The sequence below is a fragment of the Hemiscyllium ocellatum genome, chromosome 3 (genome assembly GCF_020745735.1).
Source record: "Hemiscyllium ocellatum isolate sHemOce1 chromosome 3, sHemOce1.pat.X.cur, whole genome shotgun sequence".
In the NCBI taxonomy this organism is placed as follows: domain Eukaryota; kingdom Metazoa; phylum Chordata; class Chondrichthyes; order Orectolobiformes; family Hemiscylliidae; genus Hemiscyllium; species Hemiscyllium ocellatum.
In genome coordinates this window covers 89,331,271-89,346,201 of record NC_083403.1, presented here as the reverse complement: position 1 = coordinate 89,346,201, position 14,931 = coordinate 89,331,271, and the positions used below count along the sequence as shown (strand labels likewise).

The 14,931-nt window shown below is 39.1% G+C and overlaps 1 protein-coding gene across 2 annotated transcripts in view; it reads right to left on the bottom strand.

The window, feature by feature from the left end:
• Positions 1-14,931, bottom strand: part of dnajc5ga (DnaJ (Hsp40) homolog, subfamily C, member 5 gamma a) — a 39,391-nt gene that overhangs the window by 7,646 nt on the left and 16,814 nt on the right. Inside the window, exons 4-5 of one of the 2 annotated variants that reach the window (XM_060851676.1) lie at positions 13,833-13,995; positions 12,826-13,010 (exon numbers count right to left, since the gene is read on the bottom strand). In XM_060851676.1, coding sequence (XP_060707659.1) covers positions 12,931-13,010; positions 13,833-13,995 — 243 coding nt within the window. In that variant the 3' untranslated portion in view covers positions 12,826-12,930. Of the gene's footprint in view, positions 1-12,825; positions 13,011-13,832; positions 13,996-14,931 lie in introns of those variants that run through there. The other variant, XM_060851686.1, reaches the window with a different exon arrangement.

The window sequence follows — 14,931 nt, the reverse complement described above, 5'->3', positions numbered from 1 at the left end:
CTTATCCAAATGTCTTTTAAATATTGCAAGTGTACCTACATCCACCTCAGGAAGTTCATTCCACACAAAAAAAAAACTGTAAAAGATTTGCTCCTCATGTCTTTTTACAATCAAAACTGGACACAGTATTCTGGAAGAGGTCTCCTGTACAACCTCAATACAGCTTGCCAAGTCCTATACTCAAAGGACTGAACACAAAGCATGCCAAATGCCTTTTTAACTGTCCTGTTTGTATGTGATGCAAACTTAAAATTATTTACCTGAAACCCAAGGTCCCTCTGATCTACAACAATACCCAAGGCCCTACCATTAATTGGATAAGCCCTACCCTTGTTTGTTGTACCAAAATGCAATACCTCATATTTATCATTGTAATTGATCAAATACTTCAGCTATTTCTTCTGCGAATTATGGCAAATTAATTAAAATTCCAATTGATTATGTAGCAATTGTTATTTAAGTATTTTTTTGAAATGGGGAAGAGAACATAGTTGCATTTAAAATTGTTATCTTGTTTCCCATAAATCCTAAAACATGGCACACACTACCTTTATTTTGAAAAGCAATGACTGTTAAGTTGACAAAGTGAGACATAAGAGGAAGTGAAAGTAAAGAAACTAATTTGAAATATTGGGTAAACTGTGAAAGTCAGGAAAGTCTCAGGAATAAATCCAAAATTGCACATTTTTAACCTGCAATTGTGAGTGCATTGGTACACAAATAGCTTTAAGAGAAAAAAAAAGCTGGATTTGAATGGAACATGTTTAAAGTATATAAGCTTAATTTGTAATTGTTACCAAATTAACTGGAGTGAGAATCCGATACCTAAAAGAAATATCATACACAGCCCTAATTATTTGTACTTCTGTTAAGCACCCAACAACATTCAAGAGAAAACAAAGGAATTGAAGGCATCACAAGCATAGATGGGACAATTTTAACCTGACCCTCATGAGAATGCAACATCTGCACGTAAGAAGGGTATGTCATAAAACTGTGAACATGAAATATCAAGAGTAACTATTTTGATTTTAAAAAGTCATTGGTATGATGAGACTGCAATCAACAAGCTGATAGAGCATGTTTTTAAACAAAGAAGCATTATAATATCATTGTTAAGTTTATAAGGTAGAGGGATTAGTGATGGTAGGAAGCAGAGGGTAACAGTGGATGGATGCTTGACAGACCAAAGGCCTGTGAATAGTGGAGTGCCTCAGGGGGTCAGTGCTGGACCCCCATTACTGTTTGTAATCTATATCAATGATTTGGATGAAAATGTCCAAGGCATGATTAGTAGATTTGCAGATAACACTAAAATAGGAGGCATCATAAACAGCGAGGAAAGTTATCAGAAATTGCAGCAGGACCTTATCAGCTGAGGAAGTAGGTCAAGAAATGGCAAATGGAGGTTAATATAGATAAGTCTGAGGTCTTACATTTTGCAAAGTCAAAATTAAGGTAGGAGTTTCATGGTAAATGGTAGGGCCTGAAGGATGTGGTAGAACAGAGGGGTTCAGTTACACGATTCTCTGAAAGTGGGGAGTCACAGGTAGATAGGGCAGTGAAGGAGGCTTTTGGCACACTGGCTTTCATCAGTCAGGACACTGAGGATAGAAGTTGGGAAATTATGTTGCAGTTGTAGAGGATATTGGTGAGGCCGCACTTAGAGTCCTGTGTTCAGTTGTGGTCACCTTGCTATAGGAAGGATGTTATTAAACTGGAAAGAGTGCAGAAGAAATTTACAAGGATGTTGCCAGGACTCAACAGTCTGAGTTATAGGGAGAAGTTGGATAAACAAAGACTTTTTTCTTTGAAGTGTAGGAGACAGAGGGGGCATCTTATAGAACTGTATACGATCACGAGAGGCATGAATAGGGTGAATATACTCAGTCTATTTCCCAAAGTTGGGGAATTGAGGACGAGAGGGCATCAGTTTAAGGTTAGAGGGGAAAGAATAAAAGGGAACCTCAGGGGCAACATTTTTTTTAAAAACCCAGAGGGTGGTACGTATATGGAATGAGTTGCCAACTAAAGTGGTTAAGGTGGTATATTAACAACCTTGAAAATGCATTTGGACAAACACATGGATGGGAAAGGTTTAGAAGGATATGGGCCAAGTGCAGGGAAATGGGGTTACTGTTGATGAACATTTTGGTCAGCATGGACCAGTTTGGGCCAAAGGGCTTGTCTCTATGCTACAGGACTCTAACTCTAAATTAGTCTTTATCACAACCCACTCAAAAATCACAACAGTTTTAAAAATAAAAGTCAAATAACAAACTCTGACATTCGTTTCCATGATCTTGTTACATAAAGTAGAATTATAGATAACATTAACAAATTATAGCAGTTTTTATTTAATTTCTGATTTGGGACATTTGCAAACAATGCCAAACTTCAATAATACGAGCACAAGAGGTACAGTTAGTAAATTTGCAGATGACACCAAAAATTGGAGGTGTAGTAGACAACGAAGAAGATTACCTCAGATTACAACAGGATCTGGACCAGATGGGCCAATAGGCTGAGAAGTGGCAGATGGAGTTTAATTCAGATAAATGCGAGGTGCTGCACTTTGGGAAAGCAAGTCTTAGCAGGACTTATACACTTCATGGTAAGGTCCTAGGGAGTGTTGCTGAACAAAGAGACCTTGGAGTGCAGGTTCATAGCTCCTTGAAAGTGGAGTCGCAGGTAGATAGGATAGTGAAGGCGGCGTTTGGTATGCTTTCCTTTATTGGTCAGAGTATTGAGTACAGGGGTTGGGAGGTCATGTTGTGGCTGTACAGGACATTGGTTTAGGCCACTGTTGGAATACTGTGTGCAATTCTGGTCTCCTTTCTATCGGAAAGATGTTGTGAAACTTGGAAGGGTTCAGAAAAGATTTACAAGGATGGTGCCAAGGTTGGAGGATCTGAGCTACAGGGAGAGGCTGAACAGGCTGGGGCTGTTTTCCCTGGAGTGTCGGAGGCTGAGGGGTGACCTTATAGAGGTTTACAAAATTATGAGGGGCATGGATAGGATAGGATTTGGAGAGGATAAATAGACAAAGTCTTTTCCCTGGTGTTGGAGAGTCCAGAACTAGAGGGCATAGGTTTAGGATGAGAGGGGAAAGATATAAAAAAAGACATAAGGGGCAACTTTTTCACACAGAGGGTGGTACGTGTATGGAATGAGCTGCCAGACGATGTGGTAGAGGCTGGTACAATTGCAACATTTAAGAGGCATTTGGATGGGCATATGAATAGGAAGGGTTTGGTGGGATATGGGCCGGGTGCTGGCAGGTGGGACTAGATTGGGTTGGGATATCTGGTCGGCAAGGACAGGTTGGACCGAAGGGTCTGTTTCCATGCTGTACATCTCTATGACTCTAAATTTCCAGTCCCTCTCCGAAGTAATCAAATAGTATTGATTAGTGAGAACCCAAGCTATTCTCTTTCCAAACTTCCTCAATTTCCTTCACACACAATAATAGAAATTACTGGAAAATCTCAAAGGTCAGGCAGCAGCCATACAGAGAAATCACAGTTAAAATTTTGGGTCCAGTGACTCAGATTTTCCAGCAATTTCTGTTTTTGTTTCAGATTTCCAGCATTCACAGTTTTTTTGGGGTTTTTTTTTCAGTAATTTCCTTTCTGGGCACAGCCAAACATGTATTCTCATCAAAACAATAAAATATTCATTGCATACCCTTGATTTCTCTCTGCCAATTTTCATGTTACTGCATTAACATGACTTACAATGTTAGAAGCCAGATGGCATTTCCCACACAGACATTCCTTATTTAAGTAAATGCAATCTGCTGAATTTTTATCCATTCTCTTTGCAAGCTCACTGATACCATAGTTCTATATAATCTGTGGTTCGAAATGACAACAGTTGACAGTTTTGAAATCGATTGTCATACCATACTGGCCAGTACAAAGCATTACCCTTACTGGAATTGGAGGCAAGTAGATGCTGCAGTTAATAATGTTATGATTTAGAGAGAAAACAACAGCTACTATTGGAATATTTTTCTACAGCAGCACCAAATGACTTGAATTGATACTCCAGCTACTCAATTGACATTACTGAATCTCAAACAGGCAGTATTTATTGCTATTAAAAGCAGACTTCAGAATTTCTTACAAGACAGTTTGGGAAGATCAGCTAAAGGAACAAGATAATCACAGAGAACAAACAACAATAGAGAACAGTAACAGACCCTTCAGCTCTCCAAGCCTGCGCTGACACATTTTGCCATTCCATACTAAAACTGTCTTCACTTATTGAATCTGTATATCCCTCAATTCCCTTTCTATTCATGATTTGGAGGTGTCAGTGTTGGACTGAGATGCACAAAGTTAAAAATCACACAACATCAGGTTATAGTCCACTAGGTCTATTTGGAAGCACTAGCTTTCGGAGCTTCTTTGCTTCATCAAATGCCTTCCTCTTTTGGACCAAAGCTGGGGAAAAGTCCTGAAATAACATAATCTTGGATCCTTTATGAGTCATGATTTGGGGATCTTTCCCAAGATTTCTGGAGGCTTCCAAGAGCATCTGCCTCACCTTATAGCTCTGCAGCGGGAACAGGACCGGGTGGGGGCGCCGGTTCGAGCCGGGCCCGCGTATTACAACCTGGTAGGCCCATTCTACCCTTACCTGGCCTGATCCAACCTCCAGATTCAATAACCTTGGAAGCCACTGTTCAAGGAACCTTGTAAGTTGGCCTTCTCTTCCCGTTCCCGTTCAGGAAGGCCCAGCAAATGAGTATTACATGCTGCTGGAGAGTCCGGACCCAATCCACGGCCAATTCTGCAATGGCCTCGGAGGTCGCGGCCTTTAGCTCCGCCCCTCCGACTCAGCATTCAATTTCTTCGATGTCCTGGCCATGCTTTTGTAGCGTGGCCGAGAATGAATTCCATCGACTTCGGGACTCTTCAATGAAAGCATCAATCTTCACATTGAGTTTGGAGACTATTTCCGCAAGGCTTGCAACAGTAGGTAAGTCCCCCGGGGCAGCTGCGGACACCTCTGCTGCAGCTGGGGAGGGTGGGGGAGGGGCTCCTGCCTGCTGAGAACTGCTGGCTCCCTTCGCTTTAGTCATTTTTACAGGAGATTGAACGAACGGTTTATTTAGTACTAAACATTTTACATTAAATAAAAACTATTTTTAATTGATTTGGTGAGTGTGGTGGAGGAGGGTGGCCCACTTTGCCTAGGTCTTCGGATGAGCACTATAGACTCAGATTTGCTGAGTCGCCACCATCTTGGATCTCACACTTCCTTTCCAGCAGGCCCTTCAAGCATAGCATAGTCAGGGCAATACCAGCCATGGGTCTTCACTCTCTACTTTGATGACTGAGGAAAGGGTGTCACTCCTTTTTGGAGTTGCATCATTCTGCATGAACTGTTGATGCTTTTGTTTTAATGAGGAACAGGTGCATCCAGAATTTACTTTTAGAGAAGGAAAAGGCCAGTGGCAACCCATAAAGCACAGATATATTGATGGTAGATAAATGGAGGCAATATCTTGGAACTGGGTTCATATTGCTGCATAATTATATTGTTGGATTGAGGTAGCATCTATGGATGCAAAGAGGGACAGCAGTGGCCACAGCATCTAGTTTAGTAATTTTGCATGGATTTCAGTGAAGCTCTTGACGTGAAAAAGATGTTTCTCTAGAATTCAGGAACCCATATGGATGCAGAGAAATTCTTTATGTGTAACAGCAATTATGCTCATAGTTTCTGATAAAGAAATAAATCCATTGTACTCCCCTATATCGCTGATGGATTTAATTTGTGGGATTTTTACAATGGGGTTTCCACAGCTTTATCGAGCAACATTGTTAAGGAAAATCTATGCATTCAAGGGCAGTTTGAGATTAGTGCCTCTCATCAGTTTGCCATGTTTTAAGATCAGCTCTCATTCTGCAGTATGAGATCCACTAAGCAAAGGTGTGACAGAGATATAGAATTTAGCTGGAAAGTAGAATTAACTACCACAAGGAACAACTGAGGGGAACAGATACATGAATGGGAAAACTTGATAAAGATGAAGAATTGAATCGATTTGATTGTCACGTATACTGAGGCACAGTGAAAAGCCTTGCCTTGCGAGCAATAGAGGCATTTCATAGTTAAATAGCATAGATAAGTAAATAATAGATAAACAGCAGCTAACTAAAACACAGGTACAAGCGAATGCTAAGGGTTTGAGTGTCCATTCAGCATTCTAACAACAGTAGGGTGGAAACTGTTTCAAAACCAGCTGGTGCAGGTGTTCAGGCTTCTGTACCTTCTCCTATAGAGTTGTAGAAAAGCATTGCCAGGATCTTTGAGAATGCTGGCAGCCTATCCTTGACAGCAGATAGCTTCTAGAGATGGGAGGTTGGCCTTTGTGATGGTCCAGGCTGGGTTCACCACACTTTGTAACCATCTCCGATCTTGAATGGTACAGTTGCCATACCGGGTAGTGATACATCCAAACAGAATATGCGTGATGGTGCACCTACAAGAGTCGCCAATAGTATTTGGCCTCATGCCACATTTCTTTCAGCTGCTTGAGGAAGAGGAAACGTGGTTGGGCCTTTGTAACCAGTGTATCCACATGAAGAGTCCAAGAAAGCTTATTGTTGGTAACCACTCTCAGGAGCTTGATACACTCCACCCCTGGGCTGTTAACATGTAAAAGGGCATGAATAACATCCCGCTGAAAGTCAATAATGAGTTTCTTGGTTTTGCCGGCATTTGGAGCTAAGTTGTTCTTAGTGCACCATTTTTCCAGGTCTTCCACCTCCCGCCTGTAGTCTGTTTCGTCGCCACCTGAGATTTAACAGACTATGGTGATGTCATCAGTGAACTCGTAAATGGCATTAGTCTGATATTTGGGGACGCAGTTATAGGCATACAGTAAGTACAGTAGGGGCTCGAGGGTGCACCGCGGGGGGAGGGGGGGGAACTCCTGTGCCAGTAAAGATGAAATATTGCCCCCAATCTTCACCAACTGCAGCAAGCAAGTCAGGAAACTGAGGATCCAGTTGCCGAGAGTAGGGTTTAGTACGAGATCACTAAAGTTTAGTAATCAATCTTGAGGGGTTAATGGTGTTGAAGGCTGAACTTTAGTCAATGAGTAGGATTCTTACGTTGCTGTTCTTGGTGTCAAGATGCTCTAGGGAGGAGGAAAGGGCAAGTGATCTGGCATCTGATGTGGGTCTATTGGTCCAATAGGCAAATTGGAGAAAGAAATAAAAAGAATAAAAGATCTGAAGAAGAGTCATTGATCTCAACATTAAGTCTGTTTCGCCGCAATGCTTACATGGGAGACTTTTTATTCACATCAATGGAAGGAGGATATTCCAACAGTGTGAACAGGTTTAGGCAAGTGAGTTTGGACGACTTTAATCTCTTTAAATACCTCAATTTTTGAAGCTTTTTATTAGGATGGAATTATACAGTATCAAAAAGGCATGAATTAATCCAGGGTAGCTTTACCCACCCTGCGCAGAGGAATCCAAGCAGCTCAGGCCTTGCTCTTTGCCTTTAGCCACGTGAAAGTGACTTGCTTGAGAATTTATCCTATTCTCTTGCAATTGTTAGTCTCCATATGACCTTATTCCAATAATGTTCCTGTAAATCAGCTCAATACCCTTTAAGGCAGTGTCTCTCAAACATTTTCCCCACAGTGACCCCCACTTCAAGGCTTGGAAATTGCCATGGTTCCACTGTGAGAACAGATGGCGTAGTGGTGATAAGTTGTGTACACATATGCTTGCACGCAAGTGTGTGCACACATGCATGCCTGTATCTGCATGTGCATCTTTACAAGGTGGTAATTACTGCTTGACCTTTCTATCCAAAATTTCCAATAATACTGCCACTTGGAGACCCAACTTTATAACCCCAGTACAACACCAGCACCTCCAAATCATGACTACATAACTATTAACCATAATAATGCTCAACAACCCCTCTTGTAACTTAGATAACTTGATCAAGTGTGTTGAATGCAAATCATATTTGACAGTCAATGCACACTTCCTTTTCTTAACCCATATTTTCCCAAAACTGGAAATTTGAATTAATGATCTGGAATATAATCTGTTTTTTTAAAAAAAAACAACAAATTGGACTGTAATGGTTGGGATTACAGTTTATTTTTTTTTAATATTACTTTAGGATAAATATGATTTATGGTCTTGTCATAGATGACATTACAGTTAAAGTATGGAAAAAATTAAAAATTAGGTAAGGTGTAATACAGTTACTTAAGGATGGCATGCATGCAATAGTTAGGAGATCAGGATGCAGAATCAGTTGGAGAAAATAAGGTATTTGAGCAAAATAAGTCACGAGTGGGGTGGGCCTGTAGCTACTATTAGGAGGCCTGTAATGTGGAATAAAAGTACACAAGATAAAATATTGAATGCTTGTAATAAAAGCAATAGCAATAATCCGAGGCAGCTTTAACCTATGTATAAATCCAAAGAAATAAAATCAGATTGGCAGCAGACTGGATGAGTCATTAAAATGCTTTTGAGATTGTGCTGCACTAAAACAATCAGGGAGCTTGTTATATCAGGTGATATCATATAATGTGATTTAGATTAAAGACCTCAAAAGTAGAGGCATCCTTAGGTATCAAATGACCACATATGACAATTTTACATCCAATTTAAAAAGAAGTGAATTGGGGCTAAAACTAGTATTTAAAACCAAAAAGGAATATGAAAACTGAACTAGCTGACTGTTATACTAGATTAAGAGATAGATCAATAGATATAGTAGCAACTGATACTTCAAATTAAAGAGATCAGAATATAAAGAAGAATTCTATAGGAAGGACCCAACATCAGTGGTTAAGCAAGACAGTAGGGAATCAAATTTAAAGAAAAAGCATTTGACTAAACAAAGGAACAGCAGGTCAGATGTTTGGTCAGAATATAAATAATAGCAGAAATATAAAACTTAGGGTACAAGAGGAATCTAACTAGGAATGTAAAAATACGCCGATTAGAAAAGTTGGTTAATTTAAAAACCTTCAAAAAGATAAAAAGACAACAAACACAGATATAAAAACAAAAAAGGGATAGTGTCCAGCTCAAAAGGGGTGATGAAAACAATAAGCAGGTTATAGTTCATAATGAATAATTTTATTGTCACATATTTTAGTGTTGAACAGTACACAGTAAAAAGCTTTTACACTATCATGACCCAGTGCCATTTTGGAGTAATGGATCCTTCTTGTACAGCTCCCACCTTCCTTGGAAGACAACCCTATGGTCCACATATCTAAAGCCCTTCCCAATGTGGCTCCTTGAGATGTAGCCACATGTTCAATTGTGCCAACATCTCAGTTTCTAGCCTTAGTAGCACATGGCACGGGGAGCAATCCTGACATTACTACCAGAGAAACTTTTTTCTTTAAAAAAGTTTACCACCTACCTTCTTTCTTAAAAGGCTAGAGAGTGTATTTCTCCTAACTGGTTACATGCACAAATCCATCTGTTCTATCAAAAGCAGCTCAGGTGAAAAACTGCTGTGCATTCCAAAGTTCAAATTCATTGTTTCAAAACTTGAGTTGTAAGTGATGTCTTTTCTCTCCAAGATATCATTCAAGTGTAGATGCAACTAAATTTTATTGACACCTGATGACATCCTGCACCTCCACCCTCAAACCCCATCCCTTCAACTGCAACAGGGATAGAATCCCCTGGTCCTCACCTTCCACCCCACCAACCTCCACAAAAACCGCATCATCCGCCGACATTTCCACCACCCTACCACCAGGGATACATTTCCTGCACCCACCCATATCTGCTTTCCATAAAGACTGTTCCCTCCGTGATTATCTGGTCAGGTCCACGTCCTCCCCACCCCTCCTCCTGGCACCTTCCCCTGCCACCACAGGAATTGTAAAACCTGCGCCTACGCCTTCCCCCTCACCTCTATCCAATGTTTCACCTACACTTCCACAAGTGTCATTTATTGCATCTGTTGCTCCCGATGCAGTCTCCTTTACATTGGGGAGACTGGACGCCTTCTCAGAGTACTTCAGGGAACATTTCCATGACACCTGCACCAATCAACCCCACCACCCCGTGGCCAAACATTTCAACTTCTCCTCCCATTCTGCCCTGGGCCTCCTCCACTGACAACCTCACCACCCGACGCCTGAGGAAGAACGCTTCATCTTCTGCCTTGGGACCCTTCAACCCCAGGGCATCAATGTGGACTTCTCCAGTTTCATCGCCCCTCACCCCACCTTACTTCAGTTCTAAACTTCCAGCTCAGCACCATCCTCATGGCCTGTCCCATCTGTCAATCTTCCTTCCCACCTATCTGCTCCACTCTCCGTTCCAATATATCACCTTTACACTTTCCTCCATCCACCCATTGTATTCTCAACTACCAGCCCCACCCCCTCCCATTTAATTCTCCACCAGAGGCTTCCAGCCTCATTCCTGATGAAGGGCTCCGCCCGAAACATCAATTTTCCTGCTCCTCGGATGCTGCTTGACCTGCTGTGCTTTTCCAGCACCACTAAACCTGATGGAGGTGGACTAGTTTTCAGTGTACTTTAATAGAAATGTTAAACAAAACTATCTGAGCTGAAATTATTTGATATTGGTTTCCTGGAAGTTGCCTAACTTGTATGGTCATTTAATTCTTACAGCTCTCTTGTTATGAAGGCCAGCATGCTATTAGCTTTCTTCACCACCTGCTGTACCTGCATGCTTTGTACTGACATCGCTTCTGCTACGTTCGCAAAATGAGACTTTTCTTTCACTTTCTCCTGATTTGCCCAAGAACTCCTTTAATCCCCTTTAAAACATACCATAAAGCTGTCTACTAACCAGATCGCCGGCTCTGCTGTCATCTTAAGAAATAATGACCTTCTTATTCAGCCTTAGGATTGTAATTCCATTGTTACATCTTGTGCAAAAAGCAGCCTAAACCTAAGTCTTTATTTAGCTGAAGTTTAACCATGAATGAGTAACTTTGAAATTGGTAACTATTAAAACACTAATTAATACGATACTTTCTCCAATAGACTTCAAAAACTTCAATAAAAAAATAGAACTACATAATTCCAACAATGGAGAACTGAAATAATATCATGCCAGTTTCAAACAACGTCACAAAAAAAAAATATTTATAGAATCCCTAGTGTGGAAACAGGCCCTACAGCCCAACAAGTCCACACCGACCCTCTGAAGAGTAACCCTCCCATTTCCATTCCCCTAACTTATTACTCTACATTTACTCCTGACTAATAAGATACACATCCCTGAACACAATGGGCAATTTAGCATGGCCAATTCACCTAAATCAGCATATCTTAGGACTGTGGAAGGAAACCGGAGCACCCAGAGGAAGCCCACACAGACACAGGGACAATGTGCAAAATCCACACAGACTGTTGCTAGAGGCTGAAATTGAACCTGGATCCCTGGTTTGGAGAGGCAGCAGTGCTAACTACTAAACCACCATGTTGCCCTCTTCCATGAAGAGATGGAACTATAGGGAATACAGTTCCACTGGTCTTTGACATGTATAGGCAAGTGTAACTCTGTAAATCCTGTATAGTTTGGCAATTAGTAATAGAAAGCAGAACCAATGAAAGGTTTCATTTAAACTAAGAGTTTTCCATCCTATAACAAATAAAAGGGCAGTTAAGAATTGTGGTGTTACACAAACTGTTTATTGATAAGATAGTAAGAGTAAACTACACAAAAAAAAGTTTACTACTTTTATTTAGTCCATATTACACTGTTGAGCAAAAAGCCAAAAGTTTCAATTTTCTTCTAAATTTCAGATTAAGATATTCAAGAGATTAATGTAATACTTTTGGGCCATTTAATCCATTCAAACATACATAGCATATTGCTCTTTCCTTAAGATACAATAGACAAGTTAACAATTTAAAGCAAAACAAAAGATCAAATGAAAACAAATAATCAAAGTTTCAAGACAAAGTCTGGAATGAGGTTCAAGTTTTTACAACAAAGATGTTGAGGTAGGGCAAAATCCGGGTCAGTTTGTGCACCCAATAGATTAAAAAATTATGGACATGTATTCAAAATCATAACTAATACTCCCATAGTGTTCTTAGCAAATTAAGATGTTGTAAGTTAGTATGCTGTGCTATATTTTGATGAATTTATTTTTGCATCATGAGAATTAAGTCCCAAATTTTTGGAAACATTTGTACTCAGTTAGGAATTTGAAATATCCAATTTTGACAGTATATGCATTCAATTAGAAATGATTAAGAGATTAAGTAATTAAATTCCACCTTCCGACATTAGTTTCTTGCTATAAAAGGCGATATGTTATAGATCTCTTAGTATTGCAAGACACTGAGCATGGTCTCCTAAATTCAGACAAAGTATAAGTTAAAGGTTTTTGAATGGAAATAAAACCGGTATTATATTGGTCTCTGTGGTGCAATTTTGGTCCTTGACACATTATTTTGATATCAGAAACAGAGGATTAAAGATTTTTTTTTGAAAAGAAACAATAAGTTTTGCACAGATCATGGGGCCATTAATTATTTGTTAAATATACTGAATCAACCTGTACTCAGGAAGATTTTGCAAAATGTGGGAAAAAAAGTGATTGTTATTTGAGGAATAACAATAAACATTTTTAGAAATTTTCAGAATGTGAAGTTTAGGAATTCTATTATTAAAAGTGAGAATTTGAGGCCAAAAGAAACAAAAAACCCTTAAAATTATTCTGTCTTTAACTCAGTCTCATATGATGCTTGCACCGAGTTGCAAAATTGTTACACTACAGACCATTGTTTGAACATTTTAGCAGTGAAAAGACATTAATTTAAAAAGTTGAGTGAAAAAAAAGTTTCTTTTCAGAAGTCTTTTCAATGGTTCACCTTCAAATATTTGAAGCTTTCCAAATTCAAGATTCTAATGAATGGGCTATTCATTCCTTGCTCCAGTTTTGATTGTTACTCATCACCTTCATCCAGGTTTGTCCTTGGCCATTAGCAAGAACCCATTTAACTGTGACAAGTGGCAAAAAAAAATTGCATTCACCTTCCTTACTGTCTAATATTGTGTCCCCCTCAAAAAATTGAAGCTAATACACCAATCTGTAGAATTACACAGATCCTGCTCAAATATTAACTGTTTTATTTTCTCAAATTTAAATGTCTAATGCTGTTAGTAAGAGCTGAACTTAAAGTAATTTTACTACATGCGTTTCAATGAATTCAATCAAACACGTCACCTGAAGTAAACAAATTAAAAAAGGAATATTCTACCCCATCATTGACTATTTTGATTGATGTTGCCAATGCCATGCCTGCTTTTAAAATACATGCTTGAAAACCTATACGTCAGCAATGCAAAACTGATTTGAGTACAACATTATACCTTATCATTAAATCAGTGAAATGATTTACAGTATGAAGAATTTATTCTGAGCTCATGGGTCCCATTCTGCAAAAAAAACACAATCTCGGCACTTTTGTACAAAAACTATTGCACCAACTTAAGTCACAGACCAAAGCTAAAGAAAACTGTCATTTGGGAGGCTTTAGATACGCCTTATATAAAACTATTTGCAGTGTTTGAAACATGGTATTGAACATTTTCAAAAACTGATTAATACACTTGATTTTTAAGCATATTGAACTGACATGTACTATTTACAGCTCAGATGGTACAAGAAAAAAACAGCTTTAGCTAATTTTAAACAAAGAATTCATTTGGCAATATTCTTTTAAAAAGCCTTCTTGCTAAATTGGATTGTAAGTTTGGTTAAGTAATAAATCAAAAGATCAATTAACAGCTAACAAATAAAGTCCATTTGTATAGACTCACCACCATCTGCACCTTGCTCCGCTCTAATCTGTGCCTCTAGGTCTTCAGGATTAATAACATCGTAATCTTCCATTTCTCCTGATGGTTTGCATTTTCCACAACAGAAGCAACAGCAACAGCAACAACAGCATCCAGTGATAATGCCACAACATACAAGAAGAGCCTGCCACATAATGTAAAAATTATTGTAGAAAAACACTCCAACTATAACATGCACTGACATTAAAAAGCAAATATAGCAACTGACCAATTTTTAACATTCATCACTAGACTTTCCTTAAAAACCTATAGAGTCTGCTGGGATCAATGAGATCTCAGATCAAATATTAAACAGGTCTTCAATCAAATGTCAGGACTGCAACAAAATAAAACACAGAAGGTTTTGTCACATGATGTTTACATTTTGAATTTGAAATTCAATCTTGATTAAAAGCATTTCAGTTTTAGGTCATTTTCTAATATTTCAAAATACTCTCAAACATAATTAATTATTTTCATTAAACGATTATTGCACTGCTTTTAAAAAAAAATTGCTCGTGCTATATCCAAGTGTAACGTGAACTCGCCGAACAAAATAATTTCAGACTTTCAAAAACTTCTGCAATGAGGTTTTGCAGGGTCATAATTTCAGTTTCATGCAATCCATCTTTCCTGACTTTGCCCACATCTCCATCCTCTATCAATTGAATTAGTCCAACTTCTTAAACTGTCCTTTCATCATCCAGTACACTTTTCTACAAAAATAAAAAAAGGCCAGAATGTAAATCAATGGAAGACAAAGGATGGAGGAGACAGGGTGGCAGGTCACCCAAAACTTCAGTTACTGCGATCCGAAATCCCATTGTGTTTTGCTAGATTTGTTTTAATATCTTTTACTATAAATGACTTGATTGGACCACTTTGGTTTAACCTGTATTGATTTGAGACCATGCACACCCTCTTTCAACTTGCAACCTGTCCCCATTCTATACACAGTGGCCCAAAGGTCTGCACCAAAGAGTCTATCAAGGCCACAGATTAGTGGTATTGTCTGCCCCTGCCAGAGCTGCTGTGAGAGAGAGGAAATAGCACCATGCACTGATCATAAATTATAAAACAA